The sequence below is a fragment of the Mirounga angustirostris genome, unplaced genomic scaffold, assembly GCF_029215605.1.
Source record: "Mirounga angustirostris isolate CCGP_5_RB_7025 unplaced genomic scaffold, mMirAng1.0.hap1 SCAF_7, whole genome shotgun sequence".
In the NCBI taxonomy this organism is placed as follows: Eukaryota; Metazoa; Chordata; class Mammalia; order Carnivora; family Phocidae; genus Mirounga; species Mirounga angustirostris.
Window position 1 is genome coordinate 56726108 of NW_026991715.1, and position 27293 is coordinate 56753400.

The following is a 27293-nucleotide window of genomic DNA, read 5'->3' on the forward strand; positions in this document are numbered from 1 at the left end:
ACTAAATTTAAGCCTCACGTATCTCTTCCTGCTGCTCTTTTCACCATCTTCAGGCAAGGGGATGATGTTACTCATGTGACTTACGTAACCATTTTGTCAGGAACTATGTGATACCAAGATACTGTGGAGGGCAGGTAACTGAATAGTATGGGTATGCTTCGGAGGCACTCCCTGGACTCGGCATTTCCGAAAGTGCGTGGAAGGGGGAAAAACGGCCACTGAGGCTGGTGCCAGTTTGGTACGCAGCACATCTCAACCTTTGTGGAGAATGCAAATGATCCAGTGACCTGAGTTCAGACTTACCATGCATCCCATTAAAGCCCTGATTGCCTACTTTTTTCAGCATAAATACCCCAGTATTAAAAAAAAAAAAGATAGGTAATAATTACCTACCATAATCTCTGCTAAGGGAATAAATCCAGTAACAATTTTGTTTTCCTGACGAGTCTGGATTTCCTGAATGGTTCCTCTCCTTTGTGCCAGATCTGCCAGGACAGGGCTGAGGTAATCTCTTGTCACTGTCACCTCGAGATTCATCAGGGGCTCTAAAACTTGCTTATCAGCTTTCTTCAGAGCCTAAAGAAGTTAAAGAGTGTTAAAGATTCATAAAAACTTAAATTTTGCCTGTCCTTGTAAGCCTAGAGCTCTAGCAAAAAGACATATAAGCCTGCTTTAACTGTCTAAGAAATCAGGTACATGGCAAGGGGATGCTTAGTACAGCTTGGTTATATAGAGCACCTATGAACACGTGGCCAGAGATACAAGGAAATAAAATGATTTTCCCCTTCCAATCAAAGAATTTCTTTCTTGTTGGCACCACGTGTTTTGTTCCTGATGCCTAGTATAGATACAGTCTGTCAGGGCAAATCAAGAAATGTACTACAATAAGGTAGCAGAAACACATTCTTGACAAAAGGCAAGAACAAGCGGCACGTAAATAACAGGCAAACTGAAAAAAGCCAGTGTGGCGCAAAGGGCAAGTGAGTACCGGACGGAACAAACGAATTGGAGTCCCCATCAGACACAGTCTTTCCGACCACCAGACAAATTGGTTAATGGGTTTTGGAGGGCATAAGCAAGCACTGTAAGTACCAGTGGGTTTGATTTTAAAAGCTATCCTACTGTTGGAGCCTGCCAGAGTTCAAAAATAACAAAACCATTTCCTATAAATTCTAAGCTTCTGGTTATGAGGTTGGACTTAATTTAACAGAGACCTAGTAATGGAAACTAAGAGAGCTAGGGCTCTGGAATGGGCCTTCACCTTTACTGTTAACCGTTCATTATTCTGTTCCCACTCCACCACCACTCACTTCTCATTATTACTAAGGCCTTACAGGGGGCATTTTCACTGTCTGTATTAACTAAAGGTTGTGGGCCTTAAATCCTATTGTCCCTGATCAGTCACCATCTCCCCCACCTCTTCTCCTGCCCCTCCCCTGCACAATCATGAAAAATGGCCACATTACTAAAACCAGGAGTATATTCTCATTATTATCGAAATTTCAAAACATAGCATACATACATAGTAAAACAATCAGTTCTTCATAGCTTTAAACTCTAACCAACTGTGGGGCGCCTGGGTGGCTCAGGTCATGATCCCAGGGTCCTGGGATCAAGCCCCGTATTGGGCTCCTTGCTCGGCGGGGAGTCCGTTTCTCCCCCTGCTTGTGCTCTCTCTCTGTCAAATAAATAAAATCTTAAAAAAAATCTAACCACCTGAAATGACTCATCTAGAGAAAATGTATCTTAACAGTCCTTCTTGAATGAAAATACTACTAAAAAATAATGACCGTCAACAGCAAACAACTATATATCTTCTCTTTTTGCAGTTCCTACGCAGAGCTTCACATAATGTCTGTTGGGACAAAATAATGGAATGGGAAAAGGAAAAATGCTAAAACCAAGGAAAGGATTGAATGCTACATATGTAACTAAGATACACAGCTTCTGTCCTCAGTCCTCTTTTCACATTCTTTCTCTTGGATGTTTCAAAAACATCAATGTAGCTTCCTCAAAACCTTCATACTTCACACAGACTACAGTCTGAGTGCTCCAGCCCTGTACCCTACTGGCCTGCTTTAGGACAGTGTCCAAATACCCCACAGCAGCAGATGACCTCATCATTTCCTTCTGTAAACATTTTTCTCTGCTCTTTTCCTATTTCTGTCGATGGCTTCATAATCTTCAATTCACCTGGTCAAACATCTTTGACTTTCTTTTCCCGAAGTAGCTATAAGATTTCCATTCCTATTGCCAATATCCTAGTTCAGACCCAGTCCATTCTCTGTCCCAGACTATCTCCTCCCTACCTCTAGTTCCTCCTATATTCCAGTGATTATACTGCCTGCTTCAAAAACCTGAAAATTTTCACCACTGTTCTCAAAACAAACCTCAAACTCCTCAGTGTAGTTTTGAAAGATTTCTCTATGGCCTGACTCCATTCTACTTTTCCAACAGTTTTTCCCTACTACTCTGCATTCATCTTGATACTACAGCTGAAGGGACTCCTCAATTTCTCCCTTTCTGGAATGCCCCCAAAATTCACAGCTCATATATTCCTTCCAAGAATCCTAATTCCCCATCTGCAACGATGTGGATGAAACTAGAGGGTATTATGCTGAGCAAAATACGTCAGAGAAGGTCAAATACCATATGATGTCACTCATATGTGGAATTTAAGAAATAAAACAGATGAACATAGGGGAAGGGAAGGAAAAATAAAAACAGGGAGACAAACCGTAAGAGACTCTTAACTGTAGGAAACAAACTGAGGGTTGCTGGAGGGGAGTTGGGTGGGGGTATGGGGTTACTGGGTAATGGGCATGAAGGAGGGCACATGATGTAATGAACACTGGGTGTTATAAGCAACTGATGAATCACTCAATTCAACCCCTGAAACTAATAATACACTATATGTTAACAAATGATTTTAAATAAAAAATTAAAAATTCTAATTCCTCACTTCATTTTTACGACTCCCAGTCTGCTCTAATATTTTGGCTATTTGGATATAAAATTAATCCTCTTATAAATTTTTTTTTTTTTTTTTTTAGATTTTACTTATTTATTTGACAGCGAGAGAACACAAGCAGGGGGAGTGGCAGGGAGAGGGAGAAGTAGGCTTCCCACGGAGCAGGGAGCCTGATGTGGGGCTCGATCCCAGGACCCAGGGATCATGACCTGAGCCGAAGGCAGACGCTTAACTGACTGAGCCACCCAGGTGCCCCTCATCTTACAAACCTTAAGGTCCTTTAGTTCAAGACAAACATACATATCCCATTTGTGTCCATCTCAGTGCACAGTGTACTGTAAGCTCAACAAAGATGGCTCAATAAATACAGGAAGCGTCATTAACTTCTAATAAGCAGAAGCTTCCCTACTAGATGAAGCTTAACAAGGCCTGCAGTAGTTCTATCAGGAGTACTTCATGTATAAAAACTAAAGATTAAATGTAAGCCCCCATGAAGTTAATTAATGAACTTAATAGACTATCCAATTCAGAAACACAGATTTTTAGAGGGCATATTAAGATTTTGAAGGACTGACCAATATAATGGGGCTTGGGGTTAATTTAGAAACATGACATCTTTCAGGTTACTGTTAACTAAAACCAATTTTAAAAAATTGGAAATATTCTCAACATTTTAATCATGACTTACAGGTAATATTTCTAACTATGTGCTTAAGCAAACTAAGTTCTACCTTCATAAGTCAGGGACTTAGGGTATTTACATTAGCTTCATAATTTTGGATTCAAATGAGCTGTAGAAAATCAAGTCTCAAACACAATCAAAAAAGCAAGTGCTTTAATGCAAATCAGTCACCTACAAAACTACAGTATTCCCACACTGAGAGGAATGCAGAGTCAGCATTTAGCACTAAGATCCCGTGAGTTAATTCAGCTCTGGTAGCTTACTGAGGCAAGACACTCAAGGACATACAGGGAGGTAAGCAAGCCAAGAAGACTAGATTGCTTGATACTTTCGTAAGGTTAGGTGCTTATCCTGAACCTTTTCTTCCGCGAGACTTGTCTGATTTCAATGATCTTTGATTAAGGTAATCTTATTCAGATAAACAGGAACTCCGGAATTGGAACTAATATTGCATCTTCAATGTTCTTTCTATTATAGTCCATCTTGGGCCCGGCTGACCCCCAAAATGTCCCCTACTCAAACCACCACGCTGACCTCTAATAGGTATGTGTCTGGGAGGGGGAAACCAGAAATGCCAGGGAAGGAAACCTACCTCTTTGCCAAAACCAGAGGCTATTTCCTGGCCATAGTGCTAAACAGTAATTTTCTAGGTCCTCTTCCAATATAACCGTGGGATGAAGAAGTCAAAGATGCCCCGAGGCAAGAACCCTTCCTGACTCTAAGGCCGAGAAGGCGACAGGACAAGTGTGAGGCCCTGCCAAGCATGGCTGCCCGAGCAGCAACGGTGCACTGCTGTCAGCACAGCCACCTTCGAGCAAGAAGGGTCACAGGACGGTCCTATACCTGTTGTAAGCATCTCGACACACAGGCAGAAATCATCGTCGTGGAGGTACCAGGACGAATGATCAGCGACTGTAAGGTAATGGCCACATCTTGAACTGGGGCTCCGAGCAATGGTCCTAGGCAAGGAGAAAAACAACCGTGTTAGCACGCAACATGCAATGAGGAGTAAAGACAGGGAGAGGACTTCTGGTTTCCAGTTCACGTAAGCAGCTTAGAAGTTGTCACTCTGACCCAGCAAGTAAGAAGCGAAACAGACTGAAAAATCGGCAACTCTTCTCGGTTCCGTAAGAGAGGAGAAGACAAAGGACAAACTCACTGCCCCAAACACTCGAGAGACAGGTGAACACCAGAAGTCGCAGCTTTCTAGAACAGAGGCTCACTAGCCCAGGGACCACCGCCAGGGTGGGAAATCCTCAACTATAATTGATGAACTGCTGGAGGCTCAGGGTGGACAAGTCTGGGAGGTAAGAACGCCAAGGGGACCCAGTCATACATAAATCATAAGGGGGACCCCCCCAAATTTTTTGAGATTTACCTCCAGGAGCTCAAGCAGGTTCTTACCATAAGTATCAGAGAAAAATCCCCTTATGCTTCTGACAGAAGAGTAAAGAAACCATTCTGAAATACTCCAGAACACACTGTTCGTACAAAGGCCTGCTGTCAGGGGAAACTAGTTAACTAGAGCCTAACCAGCAGGTCCAGCATTAGCAGGACCTAACCAACTTGACTGAAGTACCAAACTCCAGTCCACCCTAGCCATCCTGTCCAACCTGAGGCCAGCAGAAAAAAAAAAAAGGAAAAAAGAAACGTGCAGTTCCTAGTCTAGAGGCATGGGCTCACTATAAGACTGAGTCTTAATCCTAGGATTAGAGAATGCTTCCCTTCCCCAACACCTGACCTCCACATTACTAAAGGCATGTTTACAGCCATTCCTTTTACCCAGTACATCGTGTCTGGCCATCAGGAAAAAATTACAAGGTATATTAAAAAGCAAAAGCACAATATGAATACAGAACATGCATCAGAACCAGACACGGTAAGGATGTTGTAATGATCCCATCACATGACTGATATGCTAAGGACTCAGAGTAGACCACATGCAAGAACAGACAGATGGGCAATTAAAGCAGAGAGAGGGGGGCGCCTGGGTGGCTCAGTTGTTAAGCGTCTGCCTTAGGCTCAGTTCATGGTCCCAGGGTCCTGGGATCGAGCCCAACGTCGGGCTCCCTGCTCGGCAGGAGGCCTGTTTCTCCCTCTCCCACTCCCCCTGCTAGTGTTCCCTCTCTCGCTGTGTCTCTGTCAAATAAATAAAATCTAAAAAAAAAATTAAAATTAAAAAATAAAGCAGAGAGAGAGGGAAGTCCCAAAAAAGAACCAAAAACAAATGCTTGAAATCAAAAACAGTAAAATAAATGAAGAATGTCTTTGATGGGCTTATAAGTAGACTGGACACAGCTGAAGAAAGTACTGAGTTAGAAATTGTATCCATTGCCCCACATTGGGCTCCTTGCTCAGAGGGGAGCCTGCTTCTCCCTCTGTCTGCCGCTCTCCCTGCTTGTGAGCTCTCTCTGACAAATAAATAAAATCTTTAAAAAAAAAAAAAAAAGAAATTGTATCCATAGAGACCTCTAAAACTGTGAAAAGCAAACTGAAGACTGGAAAAAAACAAAACAAAACTCCCACCCAGAACAGAATATCCAAGCACTGTGGGACAATGGAAAAAGGTGTAACATACACATAATCAGAAGAGATACTAAGAAAACACTGCCGAAGCTGGAAAGAAGGACAGAAATAATCTATGATATTAGGAGTGACTTCAGTGGTCGACTTGTGATACTAAAGCTTACTCTTATTTCAGTACCTTACCTTGGAGGCATGCACTGTGAATTCCATTTTCAATGGCCTCTTGGGAGACCTTCAGAAGGTCTTCACTAACACCTGCAGCATACTTGATAACTGGCGTAACAGAGGATGTTTCAATTGGTTTTACTTCCAGTTCTACAGTCACAAGATGCCGTTTGTCTCCTAAAGTTCTATCTAAGGTATCTATAAACAAATTGATTATAGTACTTCAGAGATTTGTTCCAGAAAGTTACCAAGATGCTGCAACTTGCAAAATTACAGTCAACGAGTTCAAAGTCTCATAGAAGATAAAGTAGGAGAAAATATTACAGTGGTACTAAATGCAATATAAACACGACAGAGTAAAAAGTTCTACCAAGGAAGCATTTGTTTCTGTGTTTACCAATGTTAGAAGCCAGGTGTGAATCACTAATTAATACTGCTTCAGTGCTGAGATGTGTTGAGTCAGATCATCCCACAAGTTTTGATATGCAGATGACACATTTAAACTTTTTGAAATATCTTATGTGACTGAAATTCTTTTAATTGCACAGCTTTAACTGTAAAACATTTAGAGTACAAAAGGTTATCTAATGAAAATTAAAAGGCTCTTTTAATTCTGTCAACCCACAAACTGCTAAATTCCATATTCTACCAGTAATGTTTTATGCATTTATGATTTTTCTCAAACTAGTGACTTTTTTTAAAGATTGAAAACAGTATCTCTAGAGGCGCCTGGGTAGCTCAGTCAATAAGCGTCTGCCATCAGCTCAGGTCATGATCCCAGGGTCCTGGGATCGAGTCCTGCAATCGGGCTCCCTGCTCAGTGGGAAGCCTGCTTCTCCCTCTCCCACTCCCCCTGTGTTCCCTCTCTCGCTGTGTCTATCAAATAAATAAAATATTAAAAAGAAAAAAAAAGGAAACCGTATCTCTCATTTGCTAACAACCTCCATCTGTCACCAATCTCCAATATTTTACTAAAACAAAACTATGCTGTATTTATGTGAGAGACCATGTAACAGAGTAACATACAGCGCAAATTAAAACTAAAAATTATAGCCTACAATTCTTCTTTATGATCCCTTTTTAAGCTAATTTTTATATTATGAAATATTTTTTATTTAAGGGAGCATTTATGAAACCTAAAACTTCTCAGAAATAGACCAGGGGCGCCTGGGTGGCTCAGTCATTAAGCGTCTACCTTCAGCTCAGGTCATGGTCCCAGGGTGCTGGGATCGAGCCCCACATTGGCTCCCTGCTCAGCGGGAAGCCTGCTTTTCCCTCTCCCACTCCCCCTGCTTGTGTTCCCTCTCTCGCTGTGTCACTCTCTGTCAAATAAATAAATAAGATCTTAAAAAAAAAAGACCATTACCAGTAACCTACAAGACTTCCAAAGCAACCCCATCATGATGTAATCATTCCTATGATTTTCCTTAGTCATATTACATATGCATGTATCCCTACACAATACAGTTCACTCTGCTGTGTTTTGAATTTGTTATTCTACTATGTACCCTGCAACTTGCTTCTTTTGCTTCACATTTTTCCTAAGATTTTATTTATTTATTTGACAGAGAGAGACAGCGAGAGAGGGAACACAAGCATGGGAAGTGGGAGAGGGAGAAGCAGGCTTCCTGCCCAGCAGGAAGCCCGATGCAGGGCTCGATCCCAGGACCCTGGGATCATGACCTGAGCCGAAGGCAGACGCTTAACGACTAAGCCGCCCAGGCGCCCCAGATTTTATTTCTTTGAGAGAGGGAGAGAGAGAGAGATAATGAGAGGGTGGGAAGGGCCAAGGGAGAAGGAGAAGTGATGTGGGGCTTGATCCCAGGACCCTGGGATCACGACCTTAGCCAAAGGCAGATGCTCAACTGACTGAGCCACCCAGGTGTCCCCTGCTTCACATTTGTGGGTCCTCTGGGGTGATGCATATCTATGTAGCTCATTCTTTTTCATAGCTGTATAATATTCTATGGTATGAATACAGGACAGCTTACACTTTTCCTGTCCATAAATATTTGGCCTGTTTTTTTCTACTTACGGGTTTTTTATTACAAGGCTATTATGAAAATTCTTTTATCTCTCAGTGCACATGTGTAAGAGTTTCCCTAGGGTATACACCCAGGAGAAGAATAGCTGAGTAATAAAGTCTGCACACAGTCAACTTCACAAGGAAGGTACCAAATTGTTTTCATAGTGGTTATATAACTTACACTCCCACCAGAAGTTTTTAGGAGTTTCCATTGCTCAACATCTCACCAACACTTGGTACGTCTGATTTAATTCCTGCCAATTCTATTGGTATAAAATAGTATCTCATACTTTAACTTGCATGATAATCATTACTGATATTAGAAATCTCTTTATATGTTTGTCTGTTTCTAGCTTAATTAGTATCATAACCACTGTGGCTTCTTTATAATATGTATTCATGTCTGATACACTTCTTTGGGTTAACTCGGTAGCTTCACAATATTTAGTCTCCTTATCTATGAATACTATGGTTGTCCATTTAACTTGGTCTTTTTAATGTCTAACTTTTTAAAATTTTTTGGATGTACACAATGTCAACCTGCCCCTCATTAGTGATGCATCATCATATTGCTACAGCGTCTACTTACTAGTTTTTACCTTGAAACTAATAAGCGATCTGTGCGGAGACCCTTTAAAGACTATGCAAATATGCTGCTCCTCAAGATACCCAATATTTAACAATCAGAATAGTTGCAAAATGACTATTTTTCTACTCCAACCCTCCTCCTCAGCATCTAACAGTCAGCAGTTGGCATTCCACTCTAAGGAAGAACCCCCTCTTCTTCCTCATCTGTTTATCTATTATCAGTAGGGACTCATGAATCCCTACTTTGTCTCAATGGCCTATATACTAGACTTAAATGCTATTCTAGGGGCACCTGGGTGGCTCAGTCATTAAGCGTCTGCCTTCGGCTCAGGTCATGATCCCAGGGTCCTGGGATCGAGCCCCGCATCGGGCTCCCTGCTCCGCGGGGAGTCTGCTTCTCCCTCTCCCACTTCCCCTGCTTGTGTTCTCTCTCTCGCTGTGTCTGTCTGTCAAAATAAATAAAATCTAAAAAAAAAAAAAAAAAAAAGCTATTCTAATTCATTCAGATATGGCCAGTAGAGCCTCTTCAAGTTGGTTCCTGTGGCCTTATGACATTCCCCCATCAACATTGAGCATTTCTTTTCAACTAAAATACCATAATGTTCTATTGCCTGCTTATTCTTGATGGTCTCTTGTTCCTTACTAATACTTTCTATCTCCTTTTATTTTTTCAAAAATATACTTTTATATCCTGCATCCAATAATTCCAATATCAGAAGCCTCTGCTGTTCTGACTGATGCCGTTTCTACTACCTTTTTGCTCATTGTGCCTTTTCTCATGATTTTGTAACTTTAAAGTATTTTTTGAATTGTGATTTAATTCTCCTTTATCTATGGGATTTTTCTTTGAGGAATGGATTAAAGATACATTTATCTAGAGGCCCCATGTTTGTTTTTTCCAGGATCCTTGGCTGCTCAGCAGGAAGCCTGCTTTTCCCTCTCCCACTCCTCTGGCTTGTGTTCCTGCTCTCACTATGTCTCTGTCAAATAAATAAATAAAATCTTAAAAAAAAAAAAGAGAAAGAAATCTTCATATCACTTGCTCCTACATTCTGCTTGTTTAATTTTTCAAGTTTTACTGAAAAGTAACCACCTGGCCTTTCTTATAAATCACTGAGATACATTTAATTATCCTTAACATCTTTTCTCTATTATTTTTTCAGAAATCTCTCCATGTTTATTCCTTGGGGAAAAGCAGTGATTGTCATGTTCCTATGCTTAAGAAAACCAAACTGAAACTATCATATATAGAAAAAACATGAATTCTTAAATTTTGGGACAGAAATATATAAACTGTACTTTCTCAAGAACATCATCAGCATAACATTACCATATATATTAAATAGATGAAATTATTTTGCACTCACTTTGTAGAGTAAAAATAACACATGAACTTCAAATTCTTATACTCATTCTGGTAGTGAGGATTAGTATGAGCCACCTACACCAAGGGCTTAGTCTAGCCCATGACCACCACTGAAAAGCGTAATTGTTTGGTAAGGGCTCATCGTTTGATTGATGTAATGAATGGTAAAGAAGACAACTGGGATAAAACAAAACAGAACAAAATCCCCCCAAAAATAATAAAACACACACATAAAACCTATGCCCGGGGTGCCTCAGTGGCTCAGTCAGTTAAGCATCTGCCTTTGGCTCAGGTCATGATCCTAGGGTCCTGGGATCAAGCCCGAGGTCTGCCCATTTCCCCCTAGTTGGGCTCCCTGCTCAGAGGGGAGCCTGCTTCTCTCTCTCCCTCTGCTGCTCCCTCCCTGTTTGTGCTTGCCCTCCCTGTCAAATAAATAAATAAAATCTTAAAAACAAAAAACCCTATGCCCACTGATGGAAGATACTAGTGACTGTGAACCCTGCTTTCAGAAAACAGGTCCTGAAGAGAGAGAAACAAAAATAGCAAATTCTAAATGTTTTATTTTTTACCTGTGGCATGAACTGCATTTAGGATGGTCTCTCGGTATGCCACCTGGAGAGGCCCTAGATAGGTTTCCAGTCCATATTCCCTCTTGATTCGGTCATGAATAATCTCGATATGTAGCTCCCCCATACCACAGAGGACAGTCTGGTTAAAAGAGGAAGAAAATAAAACCAACATCTCACAAAATACTATATAAAGGTATGATATCAATATTATTTTTCATTCATTACAAACCGAGTTTCTTTGCAATTTTTTTTTTGCACCTCTTCAAAACAGTTTTTTAACTTTTCTGAGTGGGTAAGTCAATGAAAAGTGAATTGCTGGGGCCCCTGGGTGGCTTAGATGGTTAAGCGTCTACCTTCGGCTCAGGTCATGATCTCAGGGTCCTGAGATCGAGCCCCACGTCAGGCTTCCAGTTCAGCAGGATGTCTGCTTCTCCCTCTCCCTCTGCCTCTCCCCCCTACTTGTGTGCTGTTTCTCTCTCTCTCTCAAATGAATAAATAAAAAATCTTAAAAAATAATAAAAAATAAAAAAAATAATAGTGAATTGCTGGGGCGCCTGGCTGGCTTAGTTAGTAGAGCATGTAACTCTTTTTTTTTTTAAAGATTTTTATTTATTTTATTTATTTATTTGAGAGAGAGAGAGCACATGAGAGGGGGGAGGGTCAGAGGCAGAAGCAGGCTCCCTGCTGAGCAGGGAGCCCGATGCAGGACTCGATCCAGGGACTCCAGGATCATGACCTGAGCCGAAGGCAGTCACTTAACCAACTGAGCCACCCAGGCGCCCGAGCATGTAACTCTTGATCTCAGGGTTGTGAGTTCAAGGCCTATGTTGGGCATAAAGCTCAGTTAAAAAAAAAATTTTTTTTTAATTTAAAAAGTGAATTTCTAGGCTATTTTGTCCTTATTACAAGACAGTTTAAACAGGCAGGTAGCACCTAGCTACAACTGCTGTACTTTTAATATAAAGTTAAAGAAGCAGATTACTTGGGAAAAACAAGTTGTAGAACAATACGAATTGAATGACTTGTTATAATCTATATCTATGTCTATATATCTATATATGGAAAAAATATACTGTGCTTTATTTATAACATAGCACAGCAGAAGACATTTGGTAGTGTGAAACGTTATTCACATTTTCAGTGGTTACCTGTGTAAAATAGAATGGAGAAAAAGGGAAACTTTAATTTTATACTTTGTGGGGCACCTGGGTGGCTCAGTCGGTTAAGCGTCTGCCTTCAGCTCAGGTCATGATCCCGGGGTCCAGGGTTTGATCCCCACATCAGGCTCCCTGCTCAGCAGGGAGCCCGCTTCTCCCTCTCCCCGCCCCTGCTCATGCTCTCTCGCTCTCTCTCAAATAAATAAAATCGATTTTTTTTTTTTTAAGATTTTATGTATTTATTTGAGAGAGAGAGAGACAGTGAGAGCAGGAACACAAGCCGGAGGAGTGGGAAAAGGAGAAGCAGGCTTCCCGCCAAGCCGGGAGCCTGATGCGGGGCTCGATCCCAGGACCTTGGGACCATGACCTGAGCCGAAGGCAGACGCTTAACTGACTGAGCCACCCAGGTGCCCCTAAAGAAATAAAATCTTTAAAAAAAAAAAAAAAAAATTTTTTTGTACTTTGTACCCTTGTGTATTATTTATTTTAAAAAAAATGTATTGGCGTTTTTTAAATGAAGGTTTTAAAATAAAAAGTTTAACTGCTTGTTGTATCTTTCAGCATTAATTAAATTGCCACCTCAATTAGCTGGCATTTGGGAAATACTCCCTGTTTTAAAGATTAACTAAATTAGTTTATCCTTAAAGGCTAATTTATAACCTTTTAAAGGAACTTTTTCTAAAATCTTAAATAAACTTTACCTGCCTTCCTAAAAAGACGACGCAGAATGGAACATGTGTTCTTCTACTGTAATGTAATATATACAAACTTCTTACCACCTACTTTAGCTCTACTTCCTCCCAACTGTGTTAGGATGTAAGCAGTCACTTCTCCCCCACCTTAGGTGAGTTAGTGACATTAAGAGCACCTTTGCATCCTCCCTTTAGTATGCTGAATCTATAAACCTTAGCATTAAAGGGTCAAGACTTTGTCTTAGGGTTGAACCTTATTTCAAAATTTCACAAAGGCTGTCTTCTGGAAAGCTGAAATGATAAAGAATGGTTTAGGTAAGTGAGGTATAATTAATTATATTGAGAAACTAATAGCTTGACAGTCAACATAATAATCAGAAATTTCTACTATGAGGGCGCCTGGGTGGCTCAGATGGTTAAGCGTCTGCCTTCGGCTCAGGTCATGATCCCGGGGTCCTGGGATCGAGTCCTGCATCGGGCTCCCTGCTCAGTGGGGAACCTGCTTCTCCCTCTGCCTCTCTGTCTCTTATGAATAAATAAATAAAATCTTAAAAAAAAAAAATTTCTACTATGAGAGAACCAAAAGAGAAAGTTTTTTCTTTCAGGGGCATGAACCAATCATGTTTTAGATATATGCATTTAAACACACACACACACACACACACACACTATTGAAAGATTTCTGGGGTTAAGTAATAAAATGCGTACCTGTCCAGAATCAGGATCCAGCTTCACTTTCAAACTGGGATCTTCACGCTGAAGGCATTTCAGTGCATAATCCAAATCTAAGGGATAAACAGTAACTGTTAACCTTCACATTTCATTTTTTAGATAATGTAACATGTGTTCAAGTGGGGAAAAAAAATGAACAAGCAAACAAATTTTGAAAAAGAACATTTCAAATGGCTATAAATGCTTTTTAGAGAATAAAAGAAGACGGTTACGATAGTGATAGGTTATCTGAGACTGAATGATCTGGGAAGGCCTCTCCAAGATAATTTAGATGAAGACACAGAAAAGAATGGCCATGTATGCAAAATCCTGAAGAAAAGAATACCAGACACAGGATATGGCTGTGCAAGGAATGGTTTTGCTAATGGAAAAATAACAAGATGGCCAGGGTAGCTGGATTATTAGTGGGTAAAAAGAAGAGTAGCATCCGATGAGGGGAAGGTGTGGCAGGAATCACATCATGTAAGGTTTTGTAAGCCAGGGTGAAGAGTTTAAATCTCCAATGGGAAGCCACTGAAGGGTGTTAAGTGGGACAGTAACCATCTGATTATGTTTTGCAAAGATCAATCTAGGAGCTGACAAAAAAGCAAAATGCCTTCAGAAACAGAAGCAATAATGAGAAATTGGCAAAAGGAAACTAAATTACATCGTGAATAAAGAGATGCTAATATGATCACTCTATGATGAATTCTCACACCCAAAGAGGAAGAATATGTTATTTACGTCAAATATGGCATCTTAAGTGATACTAACATAATCAATTAACTATTAAGTATATTCTCCTTCACTACAAAAGATGTTAGAAGTTTCACAAAGTGTGGCTCAAGAAAAGAGCTGAGCAATGGATTAATGAATCAACCTTATCAGCCACACATTTAAGGTGGTCTTAGGGATATAAACTTCTAGACATACACTGTCCAAGTAGTAGTCACTAGCCATCTCATTAGGATATTACTAGTCTAAACTGACATGTGCTCTAAGTATAAAATACTAGGTTTCAAACACTTAATATGAAAAAAAGTAAAATGCCTCATTAATTTTTATACTGATTATATGTTGAAATGGTACTATTTTTGATATACTGGGGTAAGTAAAATGTATCATCAAAATTAATTTTGCCAGTTTACTTTTTCTTAATGTGGCTCTAATTTTAGATTACAGTGGATGTTGTATTTCTATTGCACAATGCTCTTCTAGACTCCTGACATCCCGAAGTCAGGTTCAAGGACCAGCAACACTGGCAACACCTGGAGCCTATTAGAAATACAAAATCTCACATTCCAGACTGAATCAGAGTCTGCACTTAACAAGAATTCCAAGAGATGTATTATACACATTGAGGTTAAGGGGCATTATTTTAGATAATATCTTATTTTCAGATTTTCAAAGAAAGAAATAATGCTTATGACACTGGAGCTTTTGGAATAAAAACATAGTAACTTTACTGTAAATAAATTCATTCAAAGTATTTATAAAGAATATTTATAAATCTATCCTTCAGGAGTTTATTGGGATGAAAACAGGGTGTCAAGTGCTAAAAAAGGACTACGGGGTAAATACAATGGAGGGCCAGAAAAAAGAATATGTAGATCTACATGAAAGAAATCCAAGAGAGACTCTAGGAAGTCCCCTGCCCTGTGGGGCTTAGGACCTCTAAGCTAATGCCCATTAATGAAGCTTACTTTGGACACCACAAACTTTTTCCCTCAAGCAGTTAAAAGCGGAGGCGTTAGATTTAAAATTGGCTGGTGCCACTTATCTGCAGGCCCACAATTTGAATTCATGTACTACACTATATTTGAAATGACTTTCAAATATATTTTTAAAAACTCAGATTATTTTGTTTGGGCTGCCCCTGCTCTAAAGTGCCTGACTACACCTGACAGAACTAGCATGGGTCAACTGCGATGTAACTGGACAGCCGGATCCTCCTCCACTGGAGTCAAGACTATGTTTAGTTGGCCTCAGGGCATTTTAAGCTGACAAGAACACTGCTGCGGCACTCATTTTAACTTAATTGCTATTCCTTTACCAACTGGACAAGCACAGACCTAGCTTCCGTCAGTATTTGGGGGCTATCTTAGGCCAGTACTCAGACCTTTCTTTTGTGTGAACTCCAGCTAGACTGGTGCGGAACTAGAACCCCTAACTTGGCTAGGGATCTTCTTCTTTCTTTCCCCCTTGGTACTCGAGACAACATGGGGAGGCAGTAAATGGTTGCTTTCATTTTTCAATCATCTGTCCAACTTGTTTTCAAGGGGAAAAAATGGCTTCTAATGCCACCTGTAGAACTAGGTTTGTCCTTCAACAATTTAATATAGGAATTCAGTGAGAGCCTCAAAAAGAAATGATGCTTGAGATGAGATTTTCTAAAGAAAGAGTAAACGTTTTCCAGGTGGACACAGTCAGGGCATGCCATCATAACACAAGACAGACCAAATTAAAAGAAACAGCAATGCAAAAAGAGCATGGTATCTTCAGGAAATTGGAACTAAGTATAAGGTGTGAGTATCCTGTTTCGTTTTTGTTTGGTGAAAGAAGAAGGTTCAGAATGAAGGAGGAAGTTTTAAGAAATGAGGCCAGGCAAGAAGACTGGTATCAGAGACTGCTAGTGGTCTTCCACTCTATTCTGCTGCTGTCTAGCTTTTTAAAAGACTGCATTTATCAGACTCCCTTGCAACTGAGCGGCCATATGTCTAAGTGATAGCCAATGACACAGAAGAAATCTTAAAAGGGAAAGAAACACATCTTCCTCCTCCTTACTCCATTCCGTCAGGAACTCTACTGTGATGCCAAAGGCCCTAGCAGCCATCATGCTATAACTAAGGATAGGAACTATGCACTCAGAGAGTCAGGGCAGAAAAATTTGGAGGCTGGGTGCCTGATGACATTGCAGACCCAACCTCTATCCCCTGGGCTACCAACTCAAGGCATATTTTACAAGGGAGAGAAATACACTTTTCGTCATTAAAGCAACTGTTATTTGAGGGGGTTTCTGTAATATGTAACAAAAACTAATTGGAAATAATAACAGCTGAAATCATGATATTTATATAGCATATTAAGGAATTTGGATTTGTGCTGTAAGTAATGAGAAGCCACTGAAGATTTCTGAGTAAACAGGCTAAAGAACGAAGTACACAACACAAAAAGGTCAAACAACATTAACTATAGTATATAAATATCTTCACTGAGTTCTAAAGGCTGAGCCAGAAAACAAGGAAAAGGAGCATTTTATCAATGGTGATGACAAAATGATCAGTTATGAATCAGTAACTATCTAACGTATTACTGTAACTGGAAGGGCAGTCCTGATGCCAGTTACTTAGAATGCCACAGAAAGCACCACAAGAACAAGAGTAAGGAAGAATATGATATGCAAAAAATGGCCAAGATCTAAGAAAAGAATAAATAAAAGGAGTTTGTAAAAATCAAAACATCTTAAATAAAAAAACGAGACTAATCACAAGTAATACTTATCCATAAATTCTGATAAAATTGAACTCACATCATGAAAGAAATCTTTTGAGAGTATAACATAACTGTTTCTATCTAAATTATCAGAGCACTAATTATTTAATACACTAAAACTATTTGTACCTGGCTGCCTCGCCACTGAAGGGGGCTCTATGGTACAGAAGAAAACAGGTTCTGGAATTTCCACCCCAGCCAATAGAAGTCTCTCTGCTTCACTGTTTTGTCTAGGCTTCTTTTCTCCTTCCCTTTCGGCTCGACGAGCTGCAGCTAATGCACTGGACTTGGATGACACAATGGTGTCCCCAGTGGCAGTCTGTAAGCAAACAAGATGCTTTAGAAGAAAACAGCCTCCTGGCGAGCACTCAGCTCACCACCAGGATTCACCAAATAGAAAAATTTTTATGTGACACTTCCAACAGAGACAAATTCATAAAGCTCATTATAACTTTGCAGAGGGAAAGCTAATTTAACTTCTGTAACAATTCTATCCAAAACACTGCTATAAAATCCTAAAAACACAGGCGCCTGGGTGGCTCAGTTGGTTAAGCGACTGCCTTCAGCTCAGGTCATGATCCTGGAGTCTCGGGATCGAGTCCCGCATCAGGCTCCCTGCTCGGCAGGGAGTCTGCTTCTCCCTCTGACCTTCCTTCCTCTCATGTTCTCTGTCTCTCATTCTGTCTCAAATAAATAAATAAAATCTTTAAAAAAAAAAAAAAAATCCTAACACACACACACACACACACACACACCACAACCAAAATTCATCTGGTGAAACAAACGTACGTTCCTAAATTTTCAATCATGTCAAAATAGGTTAGTTCTACTAGAAGTCCATTATAGAGTTTTACCACCAGTAAAAATTTATTACTGTTATACAAAAAATCTGCTATTAACTAAAATAAGCAATTAACCAGAATTCTCTAGACCATGCAAAATTGATAGCTTCCTTACAGACTCCAGTTATTTTTAAAACTATAATTTCCCTTTTAAACTTTAATATTACAAAGTTCTGTACCAGCTTCCTTCTCTGTAAAGGTATTCCTACTGAAGCAGTATTTCACATGTATTTGTGTAACTCCTTCAAATATGTACATGGAGCTCCTGGCTTTGGGTGGACAGAAGATATTTTCAATGCTATAATCCAATATTTGGACTGTGGAAATTTTATTATTATTATTTTAAAATATTTGAGAGTGAGAGAGAGCATGAGCAGGGGGGAGAGGGAGAAGGAGAAGCAGACTCCTCGCTGAATAGGGAGCCCGATGTGGGGCTCAATCCCAAGACGAGGGATGTGCTGAAGGCAGACACTTAACCGACTGAGCCACCCAGATGCCCTGAACTGTGGAAATTTTATACTAAAGGGATCCTAAATCCTGCAATTAACCATAAAGAAGTTAAAAAATGTTCAAAGTAACAATGGTTATCCTAAATGCCAAATATACCAAAGTTTAATGAGAAAATGTATTCAATTTAATCCATGTATAAAATGAAATGTCCTTATAGTTTTAACCTAGCAAAAACACATACCGCATCAACTATTTTCATGCATTCAACTGACAAAAGTTATGCGTGATGGGCACTGATCTAGGGACTAAAAAGAACAAAAGAAACTTAAAATCCTTGCCCTCATGGAGCCTTCACTGGCAAAATATCTTCAGTTACTATCTGGATTGGTTATAAGGTTAAACTGTCAGCAGTGATCAAGACAGGAAAAAAACCTCAATAACAAAATATTAAACTTAAAACACAGGTATGTACCCATGAATATTGTTTTACTTGAATTTGAACGTTACACAAATATAATCCATACTGTTGACAGTCTTCTGTAATTTTCTTTCTTTCTACTATGAGATTCAACCATGTTGATGAATACGTTCCAATATTCATTACCCCACTACTGATGGCTATTTGGATTGTTCGTGGATTTTTGCTACTGCAAAATAACTGCTTTTAATTAAATATTTAAGCTATTATTTCCTAGAGAAACCATCTGGTCGCTTACATGTTTAAGGCCAACAGTCAAAGCAATGTTACCAGCAGTCAGTGAAGGGATTTCTATATGTTGGTCAGCAAATGGCAAAAGGAGACGACTTATTCTCTCTCTGTAAAAACCATGATTCGTATTAGTAAAAGAATTTTTAAAGAAATGAGTGCAGTTTTAGAAATAACCTAAACTTCTACTTACGTGCAGTTTCCATTAATATTATAGATGGCCGACTGGGGTTTTATCATGCCTGAGTAAATGCGGATAAACACCAGTGGTCCCCGCTGCTTGTCATGAAGAACTTTAAATGCCAGGGCACATAAGTCACCCTTATACCACTGCCTACAAATTGAGACATTCCAGAAAAACCTTTAAAATACACTTCCCATGTATCTATGCAGATCAGATCAGAATCATTGTACAAACTGAACCTTAATGTCCTCCCTCATATCTTCTAGTTTAGCTACTCAGACTGATTAAATAATGTCAGTACTAATTACCTCCCTTCCTCCACCTGACTGAATTATTTAATGGAGATCTTTTAATTAATTCCTCAAAACTAAAAATAATAGATTCTCTCCCAAATATTACCTCTATTTGCAAGTAATTCCACTGCATAGAGTTCATTCCGCAGAAAATATACCTAGGGACATCATACTACTTCTCACAAAAGCCTGTACAGGGTATATATACATACAGGTAGATGCTTTCCAATCACTACTTTCACTCCCACTTTCTTTCCAGTTGCATAACCATAGAAATCTACACTATAAACTTGAACTTGTTTACACAGCCAACATTCTTACAGACTGATGTCCTTAAATTAACGTGCACTGTTAAGTTTCAGAAAGCCTGAATCCCTCTGAAATTGCCAAATTTTGTGCATAGGTACATATTTTTCCTGAGGAAAAGCTCCAGGTTCTCACTGGTTTCAAAGGAGCCCATGAATCAAAGTAGGTGAGACACTTCTATTACAGAACTTCTCCCCTCTTATCCCTATTCTCTCCAACTTTAAAAAAAAAAAAAAAAAAACATTTGACAGAGAGAGAGACAGCGAGAGAGGGAACACAAGCAGGGGCAGTGGGAGAGGGAGAAGCAGGATCCCCGCCAAGCAGGGAACCCGATGCGAGGCTCAATCCCAGGAACCCGGGACCATGACCCAAGCTGAAGGCAGATGCCCAATGAGAGAGCCACCCAGGCACCCCCCTTTTCTTTTAATTTTAGTGAAAACTTACAAGAGTCTGCCATACACTAGGCACTGTTCCATATGCTTTATCAATATTAACTCATTTGATTCTTGTAACAATCCAGTGAGATAGGTCCTATTCTCTGCATTTTACAGGTGAGAGGTTAAATAACTTGGAAGAGCTGGGATTTAAAACCAGGCAGTACACAGTCCATGCTCATAATTACTTCACCATTAATACATCTCCAACTGAGAAATATGAAAAGTGATTAATACCCTACTTAAAGGATTAAAGTCCATTCCTGCCTGCCATTTTGTACAACGCTCACTCAGATTTTAGAGGATTTTTTACTAAGTACAAAGCTGTTAGTGACAAGAAAAGTAAAACAATGACCTTTCTTTACAGCCACAAAGTATTTTGAGCTTATTAAAAATCTTGAGGGGCGCCTGGGTGGCTCAGTCATTAAGCGTCTGCCTTCGGCTCAGGTCATGATTCCAGGGTCCTGTGATCGAGTCCCACATCGGGCTCCCTGCTCAGCAGGAAGCCTGCTTCTCCCTCTCCCACTCCCCCTGCTTGTGTTCCTCTCTCGCTGTGTCTCTCTCTCTCAAATAAATAAATAAAATCTTTTTTAAAAAAAATCTTGAAATCTAGTATAAACATATTTACAGAAAATTTATCAAACATCCCACTATACTTTTTTTTTTAAACTAAGACAACATGGTAAACACTTGTACTTTTATACAGCAAAAAAGCCACACGTTCTACCTCCATCTGTAAACATAGCAGGTTACAAAAGATAATGACAAATGTTCCTTTCAAATAAAATTTCATCTAGCTCTATATTATTTACAATTATATCCTTCACCAATGTTATTCAAAAAATGGTGATTCAACTACTCTTTGGAAACAAGAACTATCTGCCTGTTTTTTCAAGGCTATAAGATTTTAATCTATTACTTGCATACTCACAGAAATTCATAGTTGCGCTCTTCGGGTGAAGGCAAGTACATGGTAATAGCATCTAACAAGGGCTGGACCCCTTTGTTTTTCAGGGCACTTCCACAAAGCACAGGCACTGCTGTCTGAGCCAGTGTTACTCTGTGTATTGCAGTCTGTAGCTATAAAGCAGAGACGTAAGTATTCCGTGTGCAGTATACTGGCCTCTAACAAAGTATCTCAGAATTAGATGCCCTCGCCAACCAATCATGTAAAACAGAAATACTAAGCACACTTCCATCATTTTTAAGGCCTTATTATTCTTTTTTTAATAACATTAATCACTACTTGATATCTTGGATATACATTTAATGGTTTACTGTCTCCCCACCCACTAGAATATAAATCTATATGAGCATTATAACAAGTCCCATAAAAACACTGCTGAATCTCCAGAAACTAGAAAAGTTCTTAAAATAAGTTGTTTAAAAACATTTCTTGAATAAATGAATTAATTTACTTCTGATTTAACCTTAATAGTCTAATAGAGGAACTGACCAGATATTAAAAACATAAATACGAATTACAATTTTTTCAAAGGAATTAGACCCACATCAAATCAAATCCAAAGAAAAATGAGAAATCAAAGCAGAAATCAAATTTCAAAGACCTCAAAAGCCAAGAAAAGATTGGGTGTGCTTGTAAGCTACTGATAAGAGACATGGTGGGTCAATTTGAACTCAGATTATAAGCTCTTTGAAAACAGAAATCATGTGACTTTAGGGCACATTAAACATCACATCTAACATTCAAATACTAAACAATAAAAATTTTCAATAATTAGGGCATTTCATTCAAAAGAAAAATACTTTTTTCCATTTCTAATTCCAAAGGTCTTAAAATTAATCTAGAGACTCATGTTTTTCTTTAATTCTTTCGTGAAAAATAACTAAGTAAATTTGCTGGGCTCATTCTAGACCCCATTATACATATTCCCACCTAAAAACACTTTACACTTCACTTGGGGGAGGGGGAGGCGCCTGGCTGGCTCAGTTGGTGGAGCATTCAACTCCTGACCTCAGGTTCCTAAATCCGAGCCCCATGTTGGGCATAGAGCTTACTTAAAAACAAATAAACAAAACAACAACTTTACTTGGTAACTCTTGTTTCATAAAGAAAACTAAAGATAAAGTCTGGCAAGTTCATGGGGGAAGGTCTCTGGTAGAAAAAGCAAAAATGCTTTGAAGAAATGTGTCTAATTCTATTACTATCACTATTTAAAACATGTCTATTCTCTGGCTTAATATATTTGAAAAGAAAATAAAAAAGTTTCCAAGAAAAATTAAATCATATTCAGAAAAAAATGAGAAAAATAATCATTGCAGCAGTCTACAAAACCAATAAATTTTCAATATAAAATTTCTATCCATAATTTCCTTCAAGTACTTAGAAAAATGATCGCAATGAAAATGCTGCAAAGAATTGACTTTTGCTGACTCAACAGCAGTAAAAGAGATTCATTTCTGATTTATACAGCACATATGACAATAGGAAATCACTACCATTATTTAAGTACTTGTACTGATAGTGACTTGACTTTACTGTTCTCCTAATTAAGTCAGCCTTTTCTAATGCTATGCAAAGTCAAAAACAAAAAACAAAAAAACACCTGAGACAGAGAAATTAAACCACAGCCAAATAATACTTCATCAAAGTACATGAATAATAAAATTTACCTTTTCAGCTGGTAGCAAATCAAAATTTTCACTAAATTCTCCTAAAACCAAGTCAGCAAATTCATCATCCAAATCCGCAACCTATAAAGAAAAGGTTTTAGTTCTGTAACTTGTTTTTATTGTCACAACTGTTAAGTCCAAATACCATAAAGGTACATTATCCAAATATTTCAAGACAGCTACATGATCTATCTTATGCAGGCCAAGGAACTCTCTACATCTTCTCAAGAGATAAACAGTGTTTCTTTCAAAGGAAAGGAGAGAGGATTGAAAACTGAAGATAGAGGGCGCCTGGGTGGCTCAGTCTGTTAAGCGTCTGCCTTCGGCTCAGGTCGTGATGCCAGGATCCTGGGATCGAACCCCGCATCGGGCTCCCTGCTCCTCCCTCTCCCACTCCCCCTGCTCGTGTTCCCTCTTTCACTGTGTCTCTCTCTGTCAAATAAATAAATAAAATATTTAAAAAAACTGAAGATAGGATATGATGAGTTCCCTAGATTCATGGGAAGCAATAGTCAGATAAAGTGCTACCTACTCAGAGTGCTCAAAAGAAATAAGATACACAATTTAGAGCCAGTGATAATATATATAAGGGATTGCTATTTTTAGATAAATATGTAAGTCTCAGTTCATAAAAATTTCACTTGGTATTCCTTTAACATTATGAATGTTCACCAGATCTCCTAAGACACTCCAACTAAAGTAACTCATCTTACTGTAATCCTGCACTGAGGGAACAGATTTAAATTGGGGGTCAAGGGCATCACTTCAGCAATAAAAATGCAATTATCTAATTCATGTTCTTTTATTAATCATCTGCCAGTATGAAACAGAATTCAGCTGACAGTAAGTTTAATAAAAGTTTCAAAAGTGGGCGCGCCCGGGTGGCTCAGTCAGTTAAGCATCTCCTTCAGCTCAGGTCATGATCCCAGGGTCCTGGGATTAAGTCCTGAGTCGGGCTCCCTGCTCAGCGGGGAGTCTGCTTCTCCCTGTGCCCCCACCCCAAGTTGTGATCACTCTCTCCCTCAAATAAATAAATAATCTAAAAAAAAAGGATTCCAAAGTTTAATGATAGTACAAGAGAGCAAAACATTCCAACTTGGGGAGAAAAAACACACTCCTAACCGCTAACTATTGTAGAAACATACCTAACCATTCTCCTGAAAAAAAAGTATATATGATGGTTAAACACAGCTCTGAAGTCAAACTGCCTGGAAAGAGCTCCACTACTAACTTGTTCAAAAACTTGGTCAAGTTACATCACCTCTTTTTACCTTGGTTACTCATGGAGATAATACTAGTACCTACCTCACAGGGGAAGGATTAAATAACCAATTCAAATCATGCTTCTAGGACATACATTAAGTATACAGTAAGTGTAATTATCACTATTCATCTTCAGAACACAGGAAGTTGATTCTAGTCCACACTAATCTTATTCTCTAAAAAAATTTAATTGTGGTAAAATATAACATAAAATTTACCATCTTAACCATTTCTAACTAAATAGCTGGGTAGTGTTAAGTATATTGACATTGTTGTAAAACTAATCTCTGGAACTTTCTCAATCTCACAAAACCAAAAATCTATACCATGCAACAAACTCTTCCTCACTCTCCACTCTTCTAGCCCTTGGCAACTATGATTCTACTTTCTGTCTCTACAAATGTGACTACTCTAAATACCTCATATAAGTGGAATCAGTACAGTATTTGTTTTTGTGATTGGCTTATTTCAATTAGCATAATGTCCTCGAGGTTCATCCACACTGTAGCATGTGTCAGAACCGTCCTTCCTTTTTAAGGCTGAATAATATTCCATTATATGTATATACCATATTTTATTTATCTACTCATCTTGTAGATGAACACTTGGGTTGCTTCCACCTTTGGCCATTATGAATAATGTTGCTATGAACAAGGACATGCAATTATCTCTTCAAGACCCTGCTTTCAGTTCTTTTGGACATACATCCAGAAGCAGAACAGCTAGATAATATGGTAATTCTATTTTCAGTTTTCTGAGGAACCACCACACTGTTTCCCATAGTAGCTGGATCATTTTCATTCCTACCAATAGTACACAAAGGTTAGAGTTTCTCCACATCTTTGCCAACACTTGTTTTCTGGTTTGCGGAGGGGGGTTTGTGGGATTTTTTTTGATAGTAGCTTTCCTAATGGGTGTGATGTGGTCTTACTCTCTAACAAAAATAAAGAAAATCTGAGACTATCTATACAAAAATAAAGTGCTAATTACAAGGAATATATATTCCTTGGGGGATATTCCTTATAATTAGCACTTTATTATTTTGCACAGTCTCAAATTTTATTTTCATTATATACCATCATGTCCTAAGACACACATAAGACAACAAAAAAACCTCAAAGGGGAACCAATTATGTACCCAATTATTGATTAATAAATGTCAATTCCACTTTTATTCTGTTTATGGCCTCCCAAATTAGAGAAGTGGTATAGCAAAGTGGGTAAGAGCTCTACCTCCAAATGAAGACAGACCTGGGTTCAGATTCCAGCTCTGCTACTTATTAGCTGTATAACAACTTATTTAAGGATTCTAAGTTTCTGTTGCCCCACCAGTAAAACAAGGATAAGTCATTGTGAGGATTAAATAATATATAAAAAGCACTTAAACTAGATCATCGTAGGTCCTCAGTAACTGTTACCCAATAATAAAAATAACAATCAACATTCTGTTAATGGTAAAGATGATTACTATGTTGTATAATGGAAAATAATTACTTCAAAAATAAATTCATACAAAGATGAATGAAAAAAATTAATGATGAGAGGATCTACTGTTAACAGTTTAATTTAGAAGTAAAAAAGTCAAATGGTTCGGACTCAAATCTCAAATGTTTTTCTCTATCATAAGATTCAGAGAGTTTATTTAGGGCATGTTTTACTTATTAGTCTATATACAAACAGTACAATATAAATATAAATATTAACAATCTTACTATTTTCCATTAAAACTTTGAGGGTGGGGGCGCCTGGGTGGCTCAGTCGGTTAAGCGTCTGCCTTTGGCTCAGGTCATGATCTCAGGGTCCTGGGATTAAGCCCCCGCATCAGGCTCCCTGCTCAGCAGGGAGTCTGCTTCTCCCTCTCCCCTCTGACCCTCCCCCCGCTAAGGCTCTCTCTGCCTCAATCTCTCTCAAATAAATAAATAAAACCTTAAAAAAAAAAAAAAAACCAACTTTGAGGTTGGAAGAGGACCAGAGTTCTCTACTATAAAATTAATGGTTTTAAAATTTTCTAAGTTAATGTGACATCTGATAAAGTAAAAGATGGACATACCCTTTGACCCAGCAATTCCATTCCCAGGTGTAACCCTAAACAAATTCTTACACATATACACAAGGAGATACATACAAAGATGTTCACAGCAACACTGTTTCCAACAGCAAAAAAGAAGACATAACCTCAAAGTGCATCCACAGAAGGACAGACAATAAATTGTGGTATAATAATACTGGCACATTATACAAGATTGAAAATGAAGCAAACCACACATAACAACAGGAATGAATCTGCAAAAAATGTTATAAAATAAAAACAATTATCATTCCATTTATGTAAAGTTCAAAAACATGGAAAACTAAGTCATGAATCCATACATTTGTTGCGAACTATAAAGCAAAGCAAATGAAAGAAAAACACTAAAGTCAGGATAGCGGTGGTGGGAGGTGTAAATGATTAGTGGAAAAGAGAAATATAAACAGTAAATGGCACACAGAGATTAAAGAGATTTGCTAATATTCTATTTCTTAACCTGGGTGGTACAAACATTGGTGTGCATTCTATTATTCATTACAATTTCCATATGTAATTTTATAAAAATTTCATAATGTATAAAATATTTTAAAGTTTCTAAATATTTACACAAATGTAAACTCCAAGTATTTATTTTACCTGTTCAATTAAGGCGTTCCTTGCTTCAGTTGTCTCCTTCAGCAACTCAGCATCACTCATTTCCAAAAGGGGTTTCCTCTCAAAGTTTTTTCCATCCTCTGATTTACGATTCCAAAGAAGTTTTTCTTTACTTACAACATCCACAACTCCTTTGAAAGCTTTGCCTTCACCAAGTGGTAACTCCAAGTCAGAGTGAGATTATTAACTTTGTTAAATGACCACTCAATTACAATTGAATCAGTGATAAAGCTTATCTTTCCCTACTTTCCCCCAAATGTCTATTATCATTATTACCATAGTCTATATTTACTTTTATTTACATGACAACTCTTTCAAAAAAGATTTGAGGGGCACCTGGGTGGCTCAGTCGTTAAGTGTCTGCCTTCGGCTCAGGTCATGATCCCAGGGTCCTGGGATCGAGCCCCACATCGGGCTCCCTGATCGGCGGGAGGCCTGCTTCTCCCTCTCCCACTCCCCCTGCTTACATTCCTTCTCTCACTGTCTTTGAGATAGTTTTAAAAATATATGTCACAATAAAATAAACTGATGAGGAGGTGCCTGGGTGGCTCAG

At 38.7% G+C, this 27293-nt stretch overlaps 1 protein-coding gene across 7 annotated transcripts in view; it reads right to left on the reverse strand.

Annotated features, from left to right (window-relative positions):
• The window catches only part of GFM2 (GTP dependent ribosome recycling factor mitochondrial 2), a 60109-nt gene that overhangs the window by 1801 nt on the left and 31015 nt on the right, over positions 1-27293 (reverse strand). For all 7 annotated transcript variants that reach the window (XM_045896528.3, XM_045896501.3, XM_045896519.3 and 4 more), the window contains 11 exons: positions 26723-26902; positions 22795-22875; positions 21092-21240; positions 19137-19277; positions 18954-19053; positions 17075-17264; positions 13451-13527; positions 10894-11032; positions 6363-6542; positions 4497-4612; positions 394-576 (listed from right to left, as the gene is read on the reverse strand). In XM_045896528.3, the coding sequence (XP_045752484.1) occupies positions 394-576; positions 4497-4612; positions 6363-6542; positions 10894-11032; positions 13451-13527; positions 17075-17264; positions 18954-19053; positions 19137-19277; positions 21092-21240; positions 22795-22875; positions 26723-26902 (1536 nt within the window). The remainder of the gene's footprint in view (positions 1-393; positions 577-4496; positions 4613-6362; positions 6543-10893; positions 11033-13450; positions 13528-17074; positions 17265-18953; positions 19054-19136; positions 19278-21091; positions 21241-22794; positions 22876-26722; positions 26903-27293) is intronic.